Source organism: Pleurodeles waltl, chromosome 12 (assembly GCF_031143425.1).
Source record: "Pleurodeles waltl isolate 20211129_DDA chromosome 12, aPleWal1.hap1.20221129, whole genome shotgun sequence".
In the NCBI taxonomy this organism is placed as follows: Eukaryota; Metazoa; Chordata; class Amphibia; order Caudata; family Salamandridae; genus Pleurodeles; species Pleurodeles waltl.
Window position 1 is genome coordinate 20,815,859 of NC_090451.1, and position 27,893 is coordinate 20,843,751.

The following is a 27,893-nucleotide window of genomic DNA, read 5'->3' on the forward strand; positions in this document are numbered from 1 at the left end:
AGAAGAGTTTACTAGCTGGTGCCACCAGAGGGTGAGCTCATTCGGACCTCCCCTGTCCCGGCGTGAGCTAAGGGCGGGTGGTGGTGTTTGTGGCGGGCCGGGGAGGGGGTGGGGGGTCGCATCATAGGACTAGAAGGTGCAGCAGTGGAGAACGTCCCTGATTTTAGGGGGCTGCCCTCGCTGCCCCTGCCTTCTTTGGCCTCTTCTAGACCTGTGGCTGGCACAGCAACTTCCTGAGACACAAACTGTGCTTTCATCATGTGCTGTGCACGCAGACGAGGTGTGACCGTGCGCACATCCTGGGAGCATGAGGGGGGGGGGGGTCGGGGGAACAGGCGGTGTCAACAGACAGACAACAAGGCCTGGTGTGGAGGGCAGGAAGTGGGTTTATAGAGGGGTGGGGGAGGGGTAAGGACGGGGCACAGGCGCAGATCTCTACTCTCAGGGAAGTACTTCAGTTCAGGGAGGGCTGGGGCAGACACCGGCGAGTAATGGTGGCGCCAGAACAAAGCCACAGCTGGAGCTCACGTGTACACAAGGCACCGGCGCTACGAAGCCACTTCAAGGCGGGTAGAATGGTCCCACTGGAAGGAAGATGGGGGCGCTGGGTGAGCGCGGGCCTCTTCACCTGCAGCCAGTATCCAACGTCCTGTACATGCTCTAGAGCATCTATTCATCCATCTGCGAATCAGTACTTCAGTTCATTTACCAGTCCATCCATCCACCCATCCCTCTCCCAGTTTATCTGCCCCTCCACCCTCACAGACTTTTCCATCCACCGCCTTTGTTCATCTGTCCATCCAACCGGTCATCGCCCAGTTTATATGTCCACCAACTACCCACGCACCCTCCCATCCCACCACTTTATCCATCTACCCACCCACCCTCACATCCCACCACTTTATCCATCTATCCACCCGCCCTCACATCCCACCACTTTATCCATCTACCTGCCCGCCCTCACATCCCACCACTTTATCCATCTACCCACCCGCCCTCACATCCCACCACTATCCATCTACCCACCCGCCCTCACATCCCACCACTATCCATCTACCCACCCGCGCTCACATCCCACCACTATCCATCTACCCACCCACTCTCACATCCCACCACTTTATCCATCTGTGCACCCGCCCTCACATCCCACCACTATCCATCTATCCACCCACCCTCACATCCCACCACTATCCATCTACCCACCCGCCCTCACATCCCACCACTTTATCCATCTACCCACCCACCCTCACATCCCACCACTTTATCCATCTGTGCACCCGCCCTCACATCCCACCACTATCCATCTATCCACCTGCCCTCACATCCCACCACTTTATCCATCTACCCACCCGCCCTCACACCCCACCACTTTATCCATCTATCCCTCACATCCCACCACTTTATCCATCTACCCACCCGCACTCACATCCCACCACTTTATCCATCTACCCACCCACTCTCACATCCCACCACTATCCATCTATCCCCCACATCCCACCACTTTATCCATCTATCCACCCGCCCTCACATTCCACCACTTTAGCCATCTATCCCTCACATCCCACCACTTTATCCATCTATCCACCCGCCCTCACATCCCACAACTTTATCCATCTATCCACCCGCCCTCACATCCCACAACTTTATCCATCTATCCACCCGCCCTCACATTCCACCACTTTATCCGCCGCCCCACCCACCCTCACATTCCACCACTTTATCCATCTATCCCTCACATCCCACCACTTTATCCATCTATCCACCCGCCCTCACATCCCACCACTTTATCCATCTATCCACCCGCCCTCACATTCCACCACTTTACCCATCTATCCCCACATCCCACCACTTTATCCAACTACCCACCCACTCTCACATCCCACCACTTTATCCATCTACCCACCCACTCACATCCCACCACTTTATCCATCTGTCCACCCGCCCTCACATCCCACTACTTTATCCATCTATCCCTCACATCCCACCACTTTGTCCATCTATCCACCCGCCCTCACATACCACCACTTTATCCATCTATCCACCCGTCCTCACATTCCACCACTTTACCCACCTATCCACCCTCCCTCATATCCCACGACTTTATCCATCTATCCGTCACATCCCACCACTTTATCCATCTATCTATCACATTCCACCACTTTATCCATCTGCCCACCCGCCCTCACATCCCACCACTTTATCCATCTATCCGTCACATCCCACTACTTTATCCATCTACCCACCCACCCTCACATCCCACCACTTTATACATCTATCCCTCACATCCCACCACTATATCCATCTATCCCTCACATCCAACCACTTTATCCATCTACCCACCGCCCTCACATCCCACCACTTTATCCGCCTACCCACCCACCCACACATCCCACTACTTTATCCATCTATCCTCCCGCCCTCACATTCCACCACTTTATCCATCTATCCCTCACATCCCACCACTTTATCCATCTACCCACCCGCCCTCACATCCCACCACTTTATCCATCTATCCCTCACATCCCACCACTTTATCCACCTATCCACCCGCCCTCACATTCCACCACTTTACCCATCTATCCCTCACATCCCAGCACTTTATCCATCTACCCACCCGCCCTCACATCCCACCACTTTATCCATCTATCCACCCTCCTCACATTCCACCACTTTACCCTCCTATCCATCCACCCTGACATCCCACCACTTTATCCATCTATCCCTCACATTCCACCACTTTATCCATCTATCCACCCGTCCTCACATCCCACCACTTTATCCATCTATCCCTCATATCCCACCACTTTATCCATCTACCCACCCGCCCTCACATCCCACCACTTTATCCATCTATCCCTCACATCCCACCACTTTATCCATCTACCCACCCGCCCTCACATCCCACCACTTTATCCATCTATCCCTCACATCCCACCACTTTATCCATCTACCCACCCACTCTCACATCCCACCACTTTATCCATCTACCCACCCGCCCTCACATCCCACCACTTTATCCATCTATCCCTCACATCCCACCACTTTATCCATCTACCCACCCACTCTCACATCCCACCACTTTATCCATCTACCCACCCGCCCTCACATCCCACCACTTTATCCATCTATCCCTCACATCCCACCACTTTATCCATCTGTCCACCCGCCCTCACATCCCACTACTTTATCCATCTATCCCTCACATCCCACCACTTTATCCATCTATCCACCCTCCCTCATATCCCACCACTTTATCCATCTATCTGTCACATTCCACCACTTTATTCATCTGCCCACCCGCCCTCACATCCCACCACTTTATCCATCTATCCGTCACATCCCACCACTTTATCCATCTACCCACCCTCACATCCCACCACTTTATCCATCTATCCCTCACATCCCACCACTATATCCATCTATCCCTCACATCCAACCACTTTATCCATCTACCCACCCACCCTCACAACCCACCACTTTATCCATCTACCCACCCGCCCTCACATCCCCCCACTTTATCCGCCTACCCACCCACCCTCACATCCCACTACTTTATCCATCTATCCTCCCGCCCTCACATTCCACCACTTTATCCATCTATCCCTCACATCCCACCACCTTATCCATCTATCCCTCACATCCCACCACTTTATTCACCTATCCACCCGCCCTCACATTCCACCACTTTACCCATCTATCCCCCACATCCCACCACTTTATCCATCTACCCTCCCACTCTTACATCCCACCACTTTATCCATCTATCCACCCGCCTTCACATCCCACTAATTTATCCATCTATGCATCCACCCTAACATCCCACCACTTTATCCATCTATCCACCCGTCCTCACATTCCACCACTTTACCCACCTATCCACCCTCCCTCATATCCCACCACTTTATCCATCTATCTGTCACATTCCACCACTTTATCCATCTATCCACCCGTCCTCACATTCCACCACTTTACCCACCTATCCACCCTCCCTCATATCCCACCACTTTATCCATCTATCTGTCACATTCCACCACTTTATCCATCTGCCCACCCGCCCTCACATCCCACCACTTTATCCATCTATCCCTCACATCCCACCACTATCCATCTACCCACCCGCCCTCACATCCGACCACTATCCATCTACCCACCTGCCCTCACATCCCACCACTTTATCCATCTACCCACCCACCTTCACATCCCACCACTTTATTCATATATCCCTCACATCCCACCACTTTATACATCTACCCACCCACCCTCACATCCCACCACTTTATCCATCTATCCCTCACATCCCACCACTTTATTCATCTATCCCTCACATCCAACCACTTTATCCATCTACCCACCCGCCCTCACATCCCACCACTTTATCCATCTATCCCTCACATCCCACAACTTTATCCATCTACCTACCCACCCTTACACCCCACTACTTTATCCATCTATCCTCCGGCCCTCACATTCCACCACTTTACCCATCTATCGACCCACCCTCACATTCCACCACTTTAGCCATCTATCCCTCACATCCCACCACTTTATCCATCTATCCACCCTCCTCACATTCCACCACTTTACCCTCCTATCCACCCACCCTGACATCCCACCACTTTATCCATCTATCCCTCACATCCCACCACTATATCCATCTATCCCTAACATCCAACCACTTTATCCATCTACCCACCCACCCTCACAACCCACCACTTTATCCATCTACCCACCCGCCCTCACATCCCACCACTTTATCCGCCTACCCACCCACCCTCACATCCCACTACTTTATCCATCTATCCTCCCGCCCTCACATCCCACCACTTTACCCATTTATCCACCCGCCCTCACATTCCACCACTTTAGCCATCTATCCCTCACATCCCACCACTTTATCCATCCATCCACCCTCCTCACATTCCACCACTTTACCCTCCTATCCACCCACCCTGACATCCCACCACTTTATCCATCTATCCCTCACATTCCACCACTTTATCCATCTATCCACCTGCCCTCACATCCCACCACTTTATCCATCTATCCCTCACATCCCACCACTTTATCCATCTACCCACCCGCCCTCAAATCCCACAACTTTATCCATCTATCCCTCACATCCCACCACTTTATCCACCTACCCACCCACCCTTAAACCCACCACTTTATCCATCTATCCACCCGCCCTCAAATTCCACCACTTTACCCATCTATCCCTCACATCCCACCACTTTATCCATCCACCCACTCACATCCCACCACTTTATCCATCTGTCCACCCGCCCTCACATCCCACTACTTTATCCATCTATCCCTCACATCCCACCACTTTGTCCATCTATCCACCCGCCCTCACATACCACCACTTTATCCATCTATCCACCCGTCCTCACATTCCACCACTTTACCCACCTATCCACCCTCCCTCATATCCCACCACTTTATCCATCTATCCGTCACATCCCACCACTTTATCCATCTCTCTGTCACATTCCACCACTTTATTCATCTGCCCACCCGCCCTCACATCCCACCACTTTATCCATCTATCCGTCACATCCCACTACTTTATCCATCTACCCACCCACCCTCACATCCCACCACTTTATACATCTATCCCTCACATCCCACCACTATATCCATCTATCCCTCACATCCAACCACTTTATCCATCTACCCACCCGCCCTCACATCCCACCACTTTATCCGCCTACCCACCCACCCTCACATCCCACTACTTTATCCATCTATCCTCCCGCCCTCACATTCCACCACTTTATCCATCTATCCCTCACATCCCACCACTTTATCCATCTACCCACCCGCCCTCACATCCCACCACTTTATCCATCTATCCGTCACATCCCACTACTTTATCCATCTACCCACCCACCCCTCACATCCCACCACTTTATACATCTATCCCTCACATCCCACCACTATATCCATCTATCCCTCACATCCAACCACTTTATCCATCTACCCACCCGCCCTCACATCCCACCACTTTAATCCGCCTACCCACCCACCCTCACATCCCACTACTTTATCCATCTATCCTCCCGCCCTCACATTCCACCACTTTATCCATCTATCCCTCACATCCCACCACTTTATCCATCTACCCACCCGCCCTCACATCCCACCACTTTATCCATCTATCCCTCACATCCCACCACTTTATCCACCTATCCACCCGCCCTCACATTCCACCACTTTACCCATCTATCCCTCACATCCCAGCACTTTATCCATCTACCCACCCGCCCTCACATCCACCACTTTATCCATCTATCCACCCTCCTCACATTCCACCACTTTACCCTCCTATCCACCCACCCTGACATCCCACCACTTTATCCATCTATCCCTCACATTCCACCACTTTATCCATCTATCCACCCGTCCTCACATCCCACCACTTTATCCATCTATCCCTCATATCCCACCACTTTATCCATCTACCCACCCGCCCTCACATCCCACCACTTTATCCATCTATCCCTCACATCCCACCACTTTATCCATCTACCCACCCGCCCTCACATCCCACCACTTTATCCATCTATCCCTCACATCCCACCACTTTATCCATCTACCCACCCACTCTCACATCCCACCACTTTATCCATCTACCCACCCGCCCTCACATCCCACCACTTTATCCATCTATCCCTCACATCCCATCACTTTATCCATCTACCCACCCACTCTCACATCCCACCACTTTATCCATCTACCCACCCTCACATCCCACCACTTTATCCATCTATCCCTCACATCCCACCACTTTATCCATCTGTCCACCCGCCCTCACATCCCACTACTTTATCCATCTATCCCTCACATCCCACCACTTTATCCATCTATCCACCCTCCCTCATATCCCACCACTTTATCCATCTATCTGTCACATTCCACCACTTTATTCATCTGCCCACCCGCCCTCACATCCCACCACTTTATCCATCTATCCGTCACATCCCACCACTTTATCCATCTACCCACCCTCACATCCCACCACTTTATCCATCTATCCCTCACATCCCACCACTATATCCATCTATCCCTCACATCCAACCACTTTATCCATCTACCCACCCACCCTCACAACCCACCACTTTATCCATCTACCCACCCGCCCTCACATCCCACCACTTTATCCGCCTACCCACCCACCCTCACATCCCACTACTTTATCCATCTATCCTCCCGCCCTCACATTCCACCACTTTATCCATCTATCCCTCACATCCCACCACCTTATCCATCTATCCCTCACATCCCACCACTTTATTCACCTATCCACCCGCCCTCACATTCCACCACTTTACCCATCTATCCCCCACATCCCACCACTTTATCCATCTACCCTCCCACTCTTACATCCCACCACTTTATCCATCTATCCACCCGCCTTCACATCCCACTAATTTATCCATCTATGCATCCACCCTAACATCCCACCACTTTATCCATCTATCCACCCGTCCTCACATTCCACCACTTTACCCACCTATCCACCCTCCCTCATATCCCACCACTTTATCCATCTATCTGTCACATTCCACCACTTTATCCATCTATCCACCCGTCCTCACATTCCACCACTTTACCCACCTATCCACCCTCCCTCATATCCTACCACTTTATCCATCTATCTGTCACATTCCACCACTTTATCCATCTGCCCACCTGCCCTCACATCCCACCACTTTATCCATCTATCCCTCACATCCCACCACTATCCATCTACCCACCCGCCCTCACATCCGACCACTATCCATCTACCCACCTGCCCTCACATCCCACCACTTTATCCATCTACCCACCCACCTTCACATCCCACCACTTTATTCATATATCCCTCACATCCCACCACTTTATACATCTACCCACCCACCCTCACATCCCACCACTTTATCCATCTATCCCTCACATCCCACCACTTTATTCATCTATCCCTCACATCCAACCACTTTATCCATCTACCCACCCGCCCTCACATCCCACCACTTTATCCATCTATCCCTCACATCCCACAACTTTATCCATCTACCTACCCACCCTTACACCCCCACTACTTTATCCATCTATCCTCCGGCCCTCACATTCCACCACTTTACCCATCTATCGACCCACCCTCACATTCCACCACTTTAGCCATCTATCCCTCACATCCCACCACTTTATCCATCTATCCACCCTCCTCACATTCCACCACTTTACCCTCCTATCCACCCACCCTGACATCCCACCACTTTATCCATCTATCCCTCACATCCCACCACTATATCCATCTATCCCTAACATCCAACCACTTTATCCATCTACCCACCCACCCTCACAACCCACCACTTTATCCATCTACCCACCCGCCCTCACATCCCACCACTTTATCCGCCTACCCACCCACCCTCACATCCCACTACTTTATCCATCTATCCTCCCGCCCTCACATCCCACCACTTTACCCATTTATCCACCCGCCCTCACATTCCACCACTTTAGCCATCTATCCCTCACATCCCACCACTTTATCCATCCATCCACCCTCCTCACATTCCACCACTTTACCCTCCTATCCACCCACCCTGACATCCCACCACTTTATCCATCTATCCCTCACATTCCACCACTTTATCCATCTATCCACCTGCCCTCACATCCCACCACTTTATCCATCTATCCCTCACATCCCACCACTTTATCCATCTACCCACCCGCCCTCAAATCCCACCACTTTATCCATCTATCCCTCACATCCCACCACTTTATCCACCTACCCACCCACCCTTAAACCCACCACTTTATCCATCTATCCACCCGCCCTCAAATTCCACCACTTTACCCATCTATCCCTCACATCCCACCACTTTATCCATCCACCCACTCACATCCCACCACTTTATCCATCTGTCCACCCGCCCTCACATCCCACTACTTTATCCATCTATCCCTCACATCCCACCACTTTGTCCATCTATCCACCCGCCCTCACATACCACCACTTTATCCATCTATCCACCCGTCCTCACATTCCACCACTTTACCCACCTATCCACCCTCCCTCATATCCCACCACTTTATCCATCTATCCGTCACATCCCACCACTTTATCCATCTATCTGTCACATTCCACCACTTTATCCATCTGCCCACCCGCCCTCACATCCCACCACTTTATCCATCTATCCGTCACATCCCACTACTTTATCCATCTACCCACCCACCCTCACATCCCACCACTTTATACATCTATCCCTCACATCCCACCACTATATCCATCTATCCCTCACATCCAACCACTTTATCCATCTACCCACCCGCCCTCACATCCCACCACTTTATCCGCCTACCCACCCACCCTCACATCCCACTACTTTATCCATCTATCCTCCCGCCCTCACATTCCACCACTTTATCCATCTATCCCTCACATCCCACCACTTTATCCATCTACCCACCCGCCCTCACATCCCACCACTTTATCCATCTATCCCTCACATCCCACCACTTTATCCACCTATCCACCCGCCCTCACATTCCACCACTTTACCCATCTATCCCTCACATCCCACCACTTTATCATCTATCCACCCTCCTCACATTCCACCACTTTACCCTCCTATCCACCCACCCTGACATCCCACCACTTTATCCATCTATCCCTCACATTCCACCACTTTATCCATCTATCCACCCGTCCTCACATCCCACCACTTTATCCATCTATCCCTCATATCCCACCACTTTATCCATCTACCCACCAGCCCTCACATCCCACCACTTTATCCATCTATCCCTCACATCCCACCACTTTATCCATCTACCCACCCGCCCTCACATCCCACCACTTTATCCATCTATCCCTCACATCCCACCACTTTATCCATCTACCCACCCACCCTTAAACCCACCACTTTATCCATCTATCCACCCGCCCTCACATTCCACCACTTTATCCATCTATCCCCCACATCCCACCACTTATCCTTCTACCCAGCCACCCTCACATCCCACCACTTTACCATCTATCCACCCGCCCTCACATTCCACCACTTTAGCCATCTATCCCTCACATCCCACCACTTTATCCATCTATCCACCCGCCCTCACATCCCACCACTTTACCCATCTATCCACCCGCCCTCACATTCCACCACTTTACCCATCTATCCCCCACATCCCACCACTTTATCCATCTACCCACCCACTCTCACATCCCACCACTTTATCCATCTACCCACCCACTCTCACATCCCACCACTTTATCCATCTGTCCACCCGCCCTCACATCCCACTACTTTATCCATCTATCCCTCACATCCCACCACTTTATCCATCTATCCACCCGTCCTCACATTCCACCACTTTACCCACCTATCCACCCTCCCTCATATCCCACCACTTTATCCATCTATCTGTCACATTCCACCACTTTATTCATCTGCCCACCCGCCCTCACATCCCACCACTTTATCCATCTATCCGTCACATCCCACCACTTTATCCATCTACCCACCCACCCTCACATCCCACCACTTTATCCATCTATCCCTCACATCCCACCACTATATCCATCTACCCACCCTCACATCCCACCACTTTATCCATCTATCCCTCACATCCCACCACTATATCCATCTATCCCTCACATCCAACCACTTTATCCATCTACCCACCCACCCTCACAACCCACCACTTTATCCATCTACCCACCCGCCCTCACATCCCACCACTTTATCCGCCTACCCACCCACCCTCACATCCCACTACTTTATCCATCTATCCTCCCGCCCTCACATTCCACCACTTTATCCATCTATCCCTCACATCCCACCACCTTATCCATCTATCCCTCACATCCCACCACTTTATTCACCTATCCACCCGCCCTCACATTCCACCACTTTACCCATCTATCCCCCACATCCCACCACTTTATCCATCTACCCACCCACTCTCACATCCCACCACTTTATCCATCTACCCACCCACTCTCACATCCCACCACTTTATCCATCTGTCCACCCGCCCTCACATCCCACTACTTTATCCATCTATCCCTCACATCCCACCACTTTATCCATCTATCCACCCGTCCTCACATTCCACCACTTTACCCACCTATCCACCCTCCCTCATATCCCACCACTTTATCCATCTATCTGTCACATTCCACCACTTTATTCATCTGCCCACCCGCCCTCACATCCCACCACTTTATCCATCTATCCGTCACATCCCACCACTTTATCCATCTACCCACCCTCACATCCCACCACTTTATCCATCTATCCCTCACATCCCACCACTATATCCATCTATCCCTCACATCCAACCACTTTATCCATCTACCCACCCACCCTCACAACCCACCACTTTATCCATCTACCCACCCGCCCTCACATCCCACCACTTTATCCGCCTACCCACCCACCCTCACATCCCACTACTTTATCCATCTATCCTCCCCCCTCACATTCCACCACTTTATCCATCTATCCCTCACATCCCACCACCTTATCCATCTATCCCTCACATCCCACCACTTTATTCACCTATCCACCCGCCCTCACATTCCACCACTTTACCCATCTATCCCCCACATCCCACCACTTTATCCATCTACCCTCCCACTCTTACATCCCACCACTTTATCCATCTATCCACCCGCCTTCACATCCCACTAATTTATCCATCTATGCATCCACCCTAACATCCCACCACTTTATCCATCTATCCACCCGTCCTCACATTCCACCACTTTACCCACCTATCCACCCTCCCTCATATCCCACCACTTTATCCATCTATCTGTCACATTCCACCACTTTATCCATCTGCCCACCCGCCCTCACATCCCACCACTTTATCCATCTATCCCTCACATCCCACCACTATCCATCTACCCACCCGCCCTCACATCCGACCACTATCCATCTACCCACCTGCCCTCACATCCCACCACTTTATCCATCGACCCACCCACCTTCACATCCCACCACTTTATTCATATATCCCTCACATCCCACCACTTTATACATCTACCCACCCACCCTCACATCCCACCACTTTATCCATCTATCCCTCACATCCCACCACTTTATTCATCTATCCCTCACATCCAACCACTTTATCCATCTACCCACCCGCCCTCACATCCCACCACTTTATCCATCTATCCCTCACATCCCACAACTTTATCCATCTACCTACCCACCCTTACACCCCACTACTTTATCCATCTATCCTCCGGCCCTCACATTCCACCACTTTACCCATCTATCGACCCACCCTCACATTCCACCACTTTAGCCATCTATCCCTCACATCCCACCACTTTATCCATCTATCCACCCTCCTCACATTCCACCACTTTACCCTCCTATCCACCCACCCTGACATCCCACCACTTTATCCATCTATCCCTCACATCCCACCACTATATCCATCTATCCCTAACATCCAACCACTTTATCCATCTACCCACCCACCCTCACAACCCACCACTTTATCCATCTACCCACCCGCCCTCACATCCCACCACTTTATCCGCCTACCCACCCACCCTCACATCCCACTACTTTATCCATCTATCCTCCCGCCCTCACATCCCACCACTTTACCCATTTATCCACCCGCCCTCACATTCCACCACTTTAGCCATCTATCCCTCACATCCCACCACTTTATCCATCCATCCACCCTCCTCACATTCCACCACTTTACCCTCCTATCCACCCACCCTGACATCCCACCACTTTATCCATCTATACCTCACATTCCACCACTTTATCCATCTATCCACCTGCCCTCACATCCCACCACTTTATCCATCTATCCCTCACATCCCACCACTTTATCCATCTACCCACCCGCCCTCAAATCCCACCACTTTATCCATCTATCCCTCACATCCCACCACTTTATCCACCTACCCACCCACCCTTAAACCCACCACTTTATCCATCTATCCACCCGCCCTCAAATTCCACCACTTTACCCATCTATCCCTCACATCCCACCACTTTATCCATCCACCCACTCACATCCCACCACTTTATCCATCTGTCCACCCGCCCTCACATCCCACTACTTTATCCATCTATCCCTCACATCCCACCACTTTGTCCATCTATCCACCCGCCCTCACATACCACCACTTTATCCATCTATCCACCCGTCCTCACATTCCACCACTTTACCCACCTATCCACCCTCCCTCATATCCCACCACTTTATCCATCTATCCGTCACATCCCACCACTTTATCCATCTATCTGTCACATTCCACCACTTTATCCATCTGCCCACCCGCCCTCACATCCCACCACTTTATCCATCTATCCGTCACATCCCACTACTTTATCCATCTACCCACCCACCCTCACATCCCACCACTTTATACATCTATCCCTCACATCCCACCACTATATCCATCTATCCCTCACATCCAACCACTTTATCCATCTACCCACCCGCCCTCACATCCCACCACTTTATCCGCCTACCCACCCACCCTCACATCCCACTACTTTATCCATCTATCCTCCCGCCCTCACATTCCACCACTTTATCCATCTATCCCTCACATCCCACCACTTTATCCATCTACCCACCCGCCCTCACATCCCACCACTTTATCCATCTATCCCTCACATCCCACCACTTTATCCACCTATCCACCCGCCCTCACATTCCACCACTTTACCCATCTATCCCTCACATCCCACCACTTTATCCATCTATCCACCCTCCTCACATTCCACCACTTTACCCTCCTATCCACCCACCCTGACATCCCACCACTTTATCCATCTATCCCTCACATTCCACCACTTTATCCATCTATCCACCCGTCCTCACATCCCACCACTTTATCCATCTATCCCTCATATCCCACCACTTTATCCATCTACCCACCCGCCCTCACATCCCACCACTTTATCCATCTATCCCTCACATCCCACCACTTTATCCATCTACCCACCCGCCCTCACATCCCACCACTTTATCCATCTATCCCTCACATCCCACCACTTTATCCATCTACCCACCCACCCTTAAACCCACCACTTTATCCATCTATCCACCCGCCCTCACATTCCACCACTTTATCCATCTATCCCCCACATCCCACCACTTTATCCTTCTACCCAGCCACCCTCACATCCCACCACTTTACCCATCTATCCACCCGCCCTCACATTCCACCACTTTAGCCATCTATCCCTCACATCCCACCACTTTATCCATCTATCCACCCGCCCTCACATCCCACCACTTTACCCATCTATCCACCCGCCCTCACATTCCACCACTTTACCCATCTATCCCCCACATCCCACCACTTTATCCATCTACCCACCCACTCTCACATCCCACCACTTTATCCATCTACCCACCCACTCTCACATCCCACCACTTTATCCATCTGTCCACCCGCCCTCACATCCCACTACTTTATCCATCTATCCCTCACATCCCACCACTTTATCCATCTATCCACCCGTCCTCACATTCCACCACTTTACCCACCTATCCACCCTCCCTCATATCCCACCACTTTATCCATCTATCTGTCACATTCCACCACTTTATTCATCTGCCCACCCGCCCTCACATCCCACCACTTTATCCATCTATCCGTCACATCCCACCACTTTATCCATCTACCCACCCACCCTCACATCCCACCACTTTATCCATCTATCCCTCACATCCCACCACTATATCCATCTATCCATCACATCCAACCACTTTATCCATCTACCCACCCACCCTCACAACCCACCACTTTATCCATCTACCCACCCGCCCTCACATCCCACCACTTTATCCGCCTACCCACCCACCCTCACATCCCACTACTTTATCCATCTATCCTCCCGCCCTCACATTCCACCACTTTATCCATCTATCCCTCACATCCCACCACCTTATCCATCTATCCCTCACATCCCACCACTTTATTCACCTATCCACCCGCCCTCACATTCCACCACTTTACCCATCTATCCCCCACATCCCACCACTTTATCCATCTACCCTCCCACTCTTACATCCCACCACTTTATCCATCTATCCACCCGCCTTCACATCCCACTAATTTATCCATCTATGCATCCACCCTAACATCCCACCACTTTATCCCTCTATCCACCCGTCCTCACATTCCACCACTTTACCCACCTATCCACCCTCCCTCATATCCCACCACTTTATCCATCTATCTGTCACATTCCACCACTTTATCCATCTATCCACCCGTCCTCACATTCCACCACTTTACCCACCTATCCACCCTCCCTCATATCCCACCACTTTATCCATCTATCTGTCACATTCCACCACTTTATCCATCTGCCCACCCACCCTCACATCCCACCACTTTATCCATCTATCCCTCACATCCCACCACTATCCATCTACCCACCCACCCTCACATCCGACCACTATCCATCTACCCACCTGCCCTCACATCCCACCACTTTATCCATCTACCCACCCACCTTCACATCCCACCACTTTATTCATATATCCCTCACATCCCACCACTTTATACATCTACCCACCCACACTCACATCCCACCACTTTATCCATCTATCCCTCACATCCCACCACTTTATTCATCTATCCCTCACATCCAACCACTTTATCCATCTACCCACCCGCCCTCACATCCCACCACTTTATCCATCTATCCCTCACATCCCACAACTTTATCCATCTACCTACCCACCCTTACACCCCACTACTTTATCCATCTATCCTCCGGCCCTCACATTCCACCACTTTACCCATCTATCGACCCACCCTCACATTCCACCACTTTAGCCATCTATCCCTCACATCCCACCACTTTATCCATCTATCCACCCTCCTCACATTCCACCACTTTACCCTCCTATCCACCCACCCTGACATCCCACCACTTTATCCATCTATCCCTCACATCCCACCACTATATCCATCTATCCCTCACATCCAACCACTTTATCCATCTACCCACCCACCCTCACAACCCACCACTTTATCCATCTACCCACCCGCCCTCACATCCCACCACTTTATCCGCCTACCCACCCACCCTCACATCCCACTACTTTATCCATCTATCCTCCCGCCCTCACATCCCACCACTTTACCCATTTATCCACCCGCCCTCACATTCCACCACTTTAGCCATCTATCCCTCACATCCCACCACTTTATCCATCCATCCACCCTCCTCACATTCCACCACTTTACCCTCCTATCCACCCACCCTGACATCCCACCACTTTATCCATCTATCCCTCACATTCCACCACTTTATCCATCTATCCACCCGCCCTCACATCCCACCACTTTATCCATCTATCCCTCACATCCCACCACTTTATCCATCTACCCACCCGCCCTCAAATCCCACCACTTTATCCATCTATCCCTCACATCCCACCACTTTATCCACCTACCCACCCACCCTTAAACCCACCACTTTATCCATCTATCCACCCGCCCTCAAATTCCACCACTTTACCCATCTATCCTTCACATCCCACCACTTTATCCATCCACCCGCCCTCACATTCCACCACTTTACCCACCTATTCACCCACTCTGACATCCGACCACTTTAACCATCTATCCCTCACATTCCACCACTTTATCCATCTACCCACCCGTCCTCACATCCCACCACTTTATCCATCTACCCACCCGCCCTCACATCCCACCACTTTACCCACCTCTCCACCCACCCTCACATTCCACCACTTTATCCATCTACCCACCCGCCCTCACATCCCACCACTTTATCCATCTACCCACCTGCTCTCACATCCCACCACTTTATCCATCCATCCCTCACATCCCACCACTATATCCATCTACCCACCCACCCTCACATCCCACCACTTTATCCATATATCCCCCTGCCCTCAAATCCCACTACTTTATCCATCTGTGCACCCGCCCTCAAATCCCACTACTTTATCCATCTACCCACCCGCCCTCACATCCCACCACGTTATCCATCTATTCACCCGCCCTCACATCCCACCACTTTATGCATCTGTGCACCCGCCCTCACATCCCACCACTTTATCCATCTATCCACCCGCCCTCACATTCTACCATTCTATCCATCTATCCTCCTCCCTCACATTCCACCACTTTATCCATCTACCCACCCGCCCTCACATTCCACCACTATATCCAACTACCCACCCACCCTCACATTCCACCACTTTATCCATCTATCCCTCACATCCCACCACTTTATCCATCTATCCACCCGCCCTCACATTCCACCACTTTATCCATCTATCCCTCACATCCCACCACTTTATCCATCTATCCACCCGCCCTCACATTCCACCACTTTATCCATCTACCTACCCGCCCTCACATCCCACCACTATCCATCTACCCACCCGCCCTCACATCCCACCACTATCCATCTACCCACCTGCCCTCACATCCCACCACTTTATCCATCTATCCACCCGCCCTCACATCCCACCACTTTATCCATCTATCCCTCACATCCCACCACTTTATCCATCTATCCACCCGCCCTCACATCCCACCACGTTATCCATCTGTGCACCCGCACTCACATCCCACCACTTTATCCATCTACCCACCCGCCCTCACATCCCACCACTATCCATCTACCCACCCGCCCTCACATCCCACCACTTTAACCATCTACCCACCCACCCTCACATCCCACCACTTTATCCATCTGTGCACCCGCCCTCACATCCCACCACTTTATCCATCTATCCATCCGCCCTCACATTCCACCACTTTATCCATCTATCCACCCGCCCTCACATTCCACCACTATATCCATCTACCCACCCACCCTCACATCCCACCACTTTATCCATATATCCCCCTGCCCTCAAATCCCACTACTTTATCCATCTACCCAAACGCCCTCACATCCCACCACTATCCATCTACCCACCCGTCCTCACATCCCACCACGTTATCCATCTATCCACCCGCCCTCACATCCTACCACTTTATCCATCTGTGCACCCGCCCTCACATCCCACCACTTTATCCATCTATCCACCCGCCCTCACATTCCACCACTTTATCCATCTATCCACCGCCTTCACATCCCACCACTTTATCCATCTATCCCTCACATCCCACCACTTTCTCCATCTACCCACCCTCACATCCCACCACTTTATCCATCTATCCACCCGCCCTCACATCCCACCACTTTATCCATCTATTCACCCACCCTCACATTCCACCACTTTAGCCATCTATCCCTCACATCCCACCACTTTATCCATCTACCCACCCGCCCTCACACCCCATCACTTTATCATCTATCCACCCGCCCTCACATTCCACCACTATATCCATCTACCCACCCACCCTCACATCCCACCACTTTATCCATCTGTGCACCCGCCCTCAAATCCCACTACTTTATCCATTTACCCACCCGCCCTCACATCCCACCACTATCCATCTACCCCCCGCCCTCACATCCCACCACTTTATCCATCTGTGCACCCGCCCTCACATCCCACCACTTTATCCATTTATCCACCCGCCCTCACATTCCACCACTTTATCCATCTATCCATCCGCCCTCACATTCCACCACTTTATCCATCTATCCACCCGCCCTCACATTCCACCACTATATCCATCTACCCACCCACCCTCACATCCCACCACTTTATCCATATATCCCCCTGCCCTCAAATCCCACTACTTTATCCATCTACCCAAACGCCCTCACATCCCACCACTATCCATCTACCCACCCGTCCTCACATCCCACCACGTTATCCATCTATCCACCCGCCCTCACATCCTACCACTTTATCCATCTGTGCACCCGCCCTCACATCCCACCACTTTATCCATCTATCCACCCGCCCTCACATTCCACCACTTTATCCATCTATCCACCGCCTTCACATCCCACCACTTTATCCATCTATCCCTCACATCCCACCACTTTCTCCATCTACCCACCCTCACATCCCACCACTTTATCCATCTATCCACCCGCCCTCACATCCCACCACTTTATCCATCTATTCACCCACCCTCACATTCCACCACTTTAGCCATCTATCCCTCACATCCCACCACTTTATCCATCTACCCACCCGCCCTCACACCCCATCACTTTATCATCTATCCACCCGCCCTCACATTCCACCACTATATCCATCTACCCACCCACCCTCACATCCCACCACTTTATCCATCTGTGCACCCGCCCTCAAATCCCACTACTTTATCCATTTACCCACCCGCCCTCACATCCCACCACTATCCATCTACCCCCCGCCCTCACATCCCACCACTTTATCCATCTGTGCACCCGCCCTCACATCCCACCACTTTATCCATTTATCCACCCGCCCTCACATTCCACCACTTTATCCATCTATCCACCGCCTTCACATCCCACCACTTTATCCATCTATCCCTCACATCCCACCACTTTATCCATCTACCCACCCTCACATCCCACCACTTTATCCATCTATCCCACCACTTTATCCATCTACCCACCCGCCCTCACATCCCAGCACTTTATCCATCTACCCACCAGCTCTCACACCCCACCACTTTATCATCTATCCACCCGCCCTCACATTCCACCACTATATCCATCTACCCAGCCACCCTCACATCCCACCACTTTATCCATCTGTGCACCCGCCCTCAAATCCCACTACTTTATCCATCTACCCACCCGCCCTCACATCCCACCACTATCCATCTACCCCCGCCCTCACATCCCACCACTTTATCCATCTGTGCACCCGCCCTCACATTCCACCACTTTATCCATCTATTCACCGCCCTCACATTCCACGACTGTATCCATCTATACCTCACATCCCACCACTTTATCCATCTATCCACCCACCCTCACATCCCACCACTTTATCCATCTATCCCTCACATCCCACCACTTTATACATCTATCCACCCGCCCTCACATCCCACCACTTTATCCATCTGTGCACCCGCCCTCACATCCCACCACTTTATCCATCTACCCACCCGCCCTCACATCCCACCACTATCCATCTACCCACCCGCCCTCACATCCCACCACTTTATCCATCTACCCACTGTAGGAGGCTGGACTGGCTTGTAGTGAGTACCAAGGGGTACTTGCACCTTGCACCAGGCCCAGTTATCCCTTATTAGTGTATAGGGTGTCTAGCAGCTTAGGCTGATAGATAATGGTAGCTTAGCAGAGCAGCTTAGGCTGAACTAGGAGACGTGTGAAGCTACTACAGTACCACTTAGTGTCATATGCACAATATCATAAGAAAACACAATACACAGTTATACTAAAAATACAGCTACTTTATTTTTATGACAATATGCCAAAGTATCTTAGAGTGTACCCTCAGTGAGAGGATAGGAAATATACACAAGATATATATACACAATAGCAAAAATATGCAGTATAGTCTTAGAAAACAGTGCAAACAATGTATAGTTACAATAGGATGCAATGGGGAAACATAGGGATAGGGGCAACACAAACCATATACTCCAGAAGTGGAATGCGAACCACGAATGGACCCCAAACCTATGTGACCTTGTAGAGGGTCGCTGGGACTATTAGAAAATAGTGAGAGTTAGAAAAATAACCCTCCCCAAGACCCTGAAAAGTGAGTGCAAAGTGCACTAAAGTTCCCCTAAGGACAAAATAGTCGTGTTAGAGGGAAAATGCATGGAAAACACAAATCAGCAATACAACAACGATGGATTCCTGACTGAGGGTACCTGTGGAACAAGGGGACCAAGTCCAAAAGTCACAAGCAGCTCGGAGATGGGCAGATGCCCAAGAAATGCCAGCGGTTGGTGCAAAGAAGCTCTTACTAGGCTGAAGAACTGTGAATACTGCAGGAACGACAAGGGCTAGAGACTTCCCCTTTGGAGGATGGATCCCCCACGCCTTGGAGAGTCGTGCAGAAGTGTTTTCCCGCCGGATGGACGCCAACAAGCCTTGCTACACGCAAATCGTGCGTTTGGCGTTTTTGGACGCTGCTGGGGCCCAGGAGGGACCAGGAGGTTGCAAATTGGACCTGCAGAGAGAGGGGACGTCGAGCAAGACAAGGAGCCCTCACTGAAGCAGATAGCACCCGGAGAAGTGCCAGAAACAGGCACTACGAAGATGCGTGAAACGGTGCTCGCCGAAGTTGCACAAAGGAGTCCCACGTCGCCGGAGACCAACTTAGAAAGTCGTGCAATGCAGGTTAGAGTGCTGTAGACCCAGGCTTGGCTGTGCACGAAGGATTTCCACCGGAAGTGCACAGGGGCCGGAGTAGCTTGCAAAGTCGCGGTTCCCAGCAATGCAGCCCAGCGAGGTGAGGCAAGGACTTACCTCCACCAAATTTGGGCTGAAGAGTCACTGGACTGTGGGGGTCACTTGGACGGTGTCGCTGGATTCGAGGGACCTCGCTCGTCGTGCTGAGAGGAGACCCAAGGGACCGGTAATGCAGCTTTTTGGTGCCTGCGGTTGCAGGGGGAAGATTCCGTCGACCCACGGGAGATTTCTTCGGAGCTTCTGGTGCAGAGAGGAGGCAGACTACCCCCACAGCATGCACAAGCAGGAAAACAGTCGAGAAGGCGGCAGGATCAGCGTTACAGAGTTGCAGTAGTCGTCTTTGCTACTATGTTGCAGGTTTGCAGGCTTCCAGCGCGGTCAGCGGTCGATTCCTTATCAGAAGGTGAAGAGGGAGATGCAGAGGAACTCGGCTGAGCTCATGCATTCGTTATCTAAAGTTTCCCCAGAGACAGAGACCCTAAATAGCCAGAAAAGAGGGTTTGGCTACCTAGGAGAGAGGAAAGGCTACTAACACCTGAAGGAGCCTATCAGCAGGAGTCTCTGACGTCACCTGGTGGCACTGGCCACTCAGAGCAGTCCAGTGTGCCAGCAGCACCTCTGTTTCCAAGATGGCAGAGGTCTGGAGCACACTGGAGGAGCTCTGGACACCTCCCAGGGGAGGTGCAGGTCAGGGGAGTGGTCACTCCCCTTTCCTTTGTCCAGTTCGCGCCAGAGCAGGGGCTAAGGGGTCCCTGAACCGGTGTAGACTGGCTTATGCAGAATTGGGCACATCTGTGCCCAACAAAGCATTTCCAGAGGCTGGGGGAGGCTACTCCTCCCCTGCCTTCACACCATTTTCCAAAGGGAGAGGGTGTCACACCCTCTCTCAGAGGAAGTTCTTTGTTCTGCCATCCTGGGCCAGGCCTGGCTGGACCCCAGGAGGGCAGCTGCCTGTCTGAGGGGTTGGCAGCAGCAGCAGCTGCAGTGAAACCCCAGGAAGGGCAGTCTGGTAGTACCAGGGTCTGTGCTACAGACCACTGGGATCATGGAATTGTACCAACAATGCCAGGATGGCATAGAGGGGGCAATTCCATGATCATAGACATGTTACATGGCCATATTCGGAGTTACCATGGTGAAGCTACATATAGGTAGTGACCTATATGTAGTGCACGCGTGTAATGGTGTCCCCGCACTCACAAAGTTCAGTGAATTGGCTCTGAACAATGTGGGGGCACCTTGGCTAGTGCCAGGGTGCCCTCACACTAAGTAACTTTGCACCTAACCTTTACCAGGTAAAGGTTAGACATATAGGTGACTTATAAGTTACTTAAGTGCAGTGTAAAAATGGCTGTGAAATAACGTGGACGTTATTTCACTCAGGCTGCAGTGGCAGGCCTGTGTAAGAATTGTCAGAGCTCCCTATGGGTGGCAAAAGAAATGCTGCAGCCCATAGGGATCTCCTGGAACCCCAATACCCTGGGTACCTCAGTACCATATACTAGGGAATTATAAGGGTGTTCCAGTAAGCCAATGTAAATTGGTAAAAATGGTCACTAGCCTGTTAGTGACAATTTGAAAGTAATGAGAGAGCATAACCACTGAGGTTCTGGTTAGCAGAGCCTCAGTGAGACAGTTAGGCACCACACAGGGAACATATACATGCACACCTATGAGCACTGGGGCCCTGTGTGACAGGGTCCCAGTGACACATACATATAGGCCACAAACCTATGAGCACTGGGGTCCTGACCAGCAGGATCCCAGTGACACATAACAACCATACTGAAAACATAGTGTTTTCACTATGAGCACTGAGGCCTGGCTATCAGGATCCCAGTGAGACAGTGAAAACAGTGACAAACATCCTGACATACACTCACACACAGGCCAAAAGTGGGGGTAACAAGGCTAGAAAGAGGCTACCTTCTCACACCCACCCACCCTCACATCCCACCACTTTATCCATCTGTGCACCCGCCCTCACATCCCACCACTATCCATCTATCCACCTGCCCTCACATCCCACCACTTTATCCATCTACCCACCCGCACTCACACCCCACCACTTTATCCATCTATCCACCCGCCCTGACATTCCACCAGTATCCATCTATCCACCTGCCCTCACATCCCACCACTATCCATCTACCCACCCGCACTCACATCCCACCACTTTATCCATCTATCCACCCGCCCTCACATCCCACCACTTAACCATCTATCCACCCGCCCTGACATTCCACCACTATATCCATCTACCCACCCTCCCTCACATCCCACCACTTTATCCATCTACCCACCCACCCTCACATCCCACTACTTTATCCATCTATCCACCCACCCTCACATCCCACCACTATATCCATCTACCCACCCTCCCTCACATCCCACCACTTTATCCATCTACCCACCCACCCTCACATCCCACCACTATCCATCTACCCACCCGCCCTCACATCCCACCACTATCCATCTACCCACCCGCCCTCACATCCCACCACTTTATCCATCTATCCCTCACATCCCACCACTTTATCCATCTATCCACCCGCCCTCACATCCCACCACTATCCATCTATCCACCTGCCCTCACATCCCACCACTTTATCCATCTACCCACCCGCACTCACATCCCACCACTTTATCCATCTATCCACCCGCCCTCACATCCCACCACTATCCATCTATCCACCTGCCCTCACATCCCACCACTTAACCATCTATCCACCCGCCCTGACATTCCACCACTATATTCATCTACCCACCCTCCCTCACATCCCACCACTTTATCCATCTACCCACCCACCCTCACATCCCTCCACTTTATCCATCTATCCACCCACCCTCACATCCCACCACTATCCATCTACCCACCCGCCCTCACATCCCACCACTTTATCCATCTATCCCTCACATCCCACCACTTTATCCATCTATCCACCCGCCCTCACATCCCACCACTTTATCCATCTATCCCCCTGCCCTCACATCCCACCACTTTTTCCATCTGCCCACCCGCCCTCACATCCCACCACTATCCATCTACCCACCCGCCCTCACATCCCACCACTTTATCCATCTATCCCTCACATCCCACCACTTTATCCATCTATCCACCCGCCCTCACATCCCACCACTTTATCCATCTACCCACCCTCCCTCACATCCCACCACTTTATCCATCTACCCACCCACCCTCACATCCCACCACTTTATCCATCTATCCACCCGCCCTCACATCCCACCACTATCCATCTACCCACCCGCCCTAACATCCCACCACTTTATCCATCTACCCACCCTCCCTCACATCCCACCACTTTATCCATCTATCCCCCACATCCCACCACTTTATCCATCTACCCACCCTCCCTCACATCCCACCACTTTATCCATCTATCCCTCACATCCCACCACTTTATCCATCTATCCACCCGCCCTCACATCCCACCACTTAACCATCTATCCACCCGCTCTGACATTCCACCACTATATCCATCTACCCACCCTCCCTCACATCCCACCACTTTATCCATCTACCCACCCACCCTCACATCCCACCACTTTATCCATCTATCCACCCACCCTCACATCCCACCACTATCCATCTACCCACCCGCCCTCACATCCCACCACTATCCATCTACCCACCCGCCCTCACATTCCACCACTTTATCCATCTATCCACCCGCCCTCACATCCCACCACTATCCATCTACCCACCTGCCCTCACATCCCACCACTTTATCCATCTATCCACCCGCCCTCACATTCCACCACTTTATCCATCTATCCACCCGCCCTCACATCCCACCACTATCCATCTACCCACCCGCCCTCACATCCCACCACTTTATCCATCTATCCCTCATATCCCACCACTTTATCCATCTATCCCTCATATCCCACCACTTTATCCATCTATCCACCCGCCCTCACATCCCACCACTATCCATCTATCCACCCGCCCATCATCACGCGAGTGCACTTCTAGAGCTCACACTCAAGATGGAGACTGTGGTCGGATGACCCAAGGGTACTTTACACAATACTGGCACCGTCTGGTAAAGGCTCGGCATCGAACTTCGTGTTAAGGCGCCGGGGTTCTCCCCATTAACCTAGCTCGGGGGGGCTCCCACCGGTGACACGGACATGCAACATAAACATGAGCGACAAGTAACGCGGGGCACCTCTGACACAGCCCTACCCAACACAGACCTTGCAACAGCGAAATAAATTACAAACACCATTTCAGTCCCTCAAAAGAGCAATATGATCACCCTTCACTCGCTCGGGCTAAGACTGATCATAGAATGCGCAAGACCCTCAAAATGGAGACCCACCCTCTGCAACAAGAAGCGCTTAGAGGTCGAGTAACTGAGAACGAGAATAACACGTAACGCGACAGAGTGAAGTCCGGGTGCGGGTGACCCCTCCACAACAGGAGTCCAAAGGCTGCGGCACAGCGTGGGCCCTGATAGCGCCAAAGCAGGAGTAACAGACCTCCGCTGATTGGCGCTACGGGCCCGGCCGCTGCTTGCACAGGTTCGGGCCTACTCACCAAGGTACATTTACTCCTACACTTGGGAGTCATTTTACTCCTTTTGGTAGGTCACCACTTGAGAGTGTAAATGTACTCTATAGTGTAGCCTTACTCTCTCCACCCCCTGACACCGGGCAACGGGGCAACAGTTACAAGAAAGAGTGAGTTAGGTGGGGATCGCCCTGCAGGAAAGATCAGATACAACGATTCAAGAGTCTTTTCTTAAAATATTTCATTATTGCATTGTACTATATAAGTATAAAATACATTAAAATAATAATTTCCCCTAAAAATAAATGAAAAAATGTTAGAACACATTACCTTTTCAAAATAAAATGTTTATTAAATAATATAAACATAAGATTTTAGAAATATTATTTTTTAAACAAATTAAAACCCCTCTATCAATATTACTTTTAATTAATATTTAACAAAAGTAAATAAAAGTTGTTTGTTAAATGTAAATTAATTTTTAATACAGTTTAAAATGTTGAATTATTTTTAATAATTTAAATAGTGTATACATTAATAAAAATTAATTATTAATTGTGCACAATTTTTTAAGAAGAATACATATTTATATATATTTTTTTATTTTTTATTTAAAAGTCAAAATAGTTTAATTATTTGCGCATGATCGACTGTGGGGTGAATCATATTTTCTATGGGAGTGTGCTGCAGTAACTGGGAGTAGTCTTGTGCGGCACGAGATTTATTACAGCCCGACTGGAGTACATTTACTTCTGTTTGGCCATCTTTACGGCAACTGTAACTTTAGTCGTGCAGTTTGTGAATAGCAATGGTCTTACTCTTTTGTTGACATACCCCCCCTAAACTCCTCCAGGCCCCCCCAAAACTGATCCCATGGAGTAGAAACTATTTTACAATCCCCATCGGGCCACATAGTCTCCCCCAGACATTTCATCAAAGAGAAAAGACAGGTGAGGAGGAGTTTCCCACCAGCAGGTTTGTGAAGTGGAGTTTTGTAGTGAGTAACAAGTACTACTGTAGAAATACTTTATGTATTACAAAATGTGGCTTCTGAATCGGCCCAGCCTGTTTTGCGAGTTTGTCGCGCTCCTGCTTCGGTACCTACCGTCAGCCGCACACTGGGGGCCCCCGGGAGCGGGGGGGTCGAGCGGTCCAGGGGTGAAACTTTGCCTTTCTTCCTTCGCAGCCCCAGGGAGTAGGGGCTGTAGTAGTTCTTACCATCCGTCCGTCTGTTTAACATTCCCCAAGAGCCGATGCCTACCGCCCAGTATCGAGGGGACCACGGAGGCTCGAGAGGGGCCACAAAGCTACGGAGGGATGGAGTCCCCAGGAGGGAAGGCGGAGAGAGAAAGAAGGAAGGCGTAGAGCAGAATGTCAACAGCGAAGGAAGTGGAGAGACAAGGAGGCAAGATACAGAGACAGAAAGAGAGGGACCAGGGGAGGGGCACTGAGATGTGAGGGAGTACAGAGAGAGGGACCGAGAAAGGGATACCCAGAGATGACTGAATACAGAAAGAGGGACTGAGGCAAGGGTTCAGACAGATGAGGGAGTACAGAGAGAGGGACTGAGGGAGGGGTACCTGGAGACGATGGAGTTCTGAGAGGGACCTAAGGAGGAGTACCAAGAGATGAGGGAGTACAGGGACTGAGGGATGGGTACTGAGAGATAATGGAGTACCGAGAGAGGGACCGAGAAAGGGATACCCAGAGATGAGTGAATACAGAAAGAGAGACTGAGGCGAGGGCTCAGAGAGATGAGGAAGTACAGAGTGAGGGGCTGAGGGAGAAGAGCCTGAAGATGACTGAGTATAGACACAGGGACATAGGGAGGGGTACTGAGAGAGGAGGGAGTACAGACAGAGGGACCGAGGGAGGGGTATTGAGAGATGATAGAGTACAGAGAGAGGGACAGAGAGGGATACTGAAAGATGAGTGACTACAGAAAGCGAGGGAAGGGTTCAGAGAGATGAGGGAGTACAGAGAGAGGGACCCAGGGAGGAGTACTGGGAGATGATGGA

At 51.1% G+C, this 27,893-nt stretch overlaps 1 protein-coding gene across 7 annotated transcripts in view; it reads right to left on the minus strand.

Annotated features, from left to right (window-relative positions):
• The window catches only part of ARHGAP45 (Rho GTPase activating protein 45), a 381,773-nt gene that overhangs the window by 352,181 nt on the left and 1,699 nt on the right, over window positions 1–27,893 (minus strand). For 3 of the 7 annotated variants that reach the window (XM_069216458.1, XM_069216455.1, XM_069216456.1), the window contains exon 1: window positions 26,981–27,194. The exons of 2 other annotated variants lie outside the window; for them this stretch is intronic. In XM_069216458.1, the coding sequence (XP_069072559.1) occupies window positions 26,981–27,115 (135 nt within the window). In that variant the 5' untranslated portion in view covers window positions 27,116–27,194. Of the gene's footprint in view, window positions 1–26,980; window positions 27,647–27,893 lie in introns of those variants that run through there. 2 more of the 7 variants (XM_069216454.1, XM_069216461.1) reach the window with 2 other exon arrangements.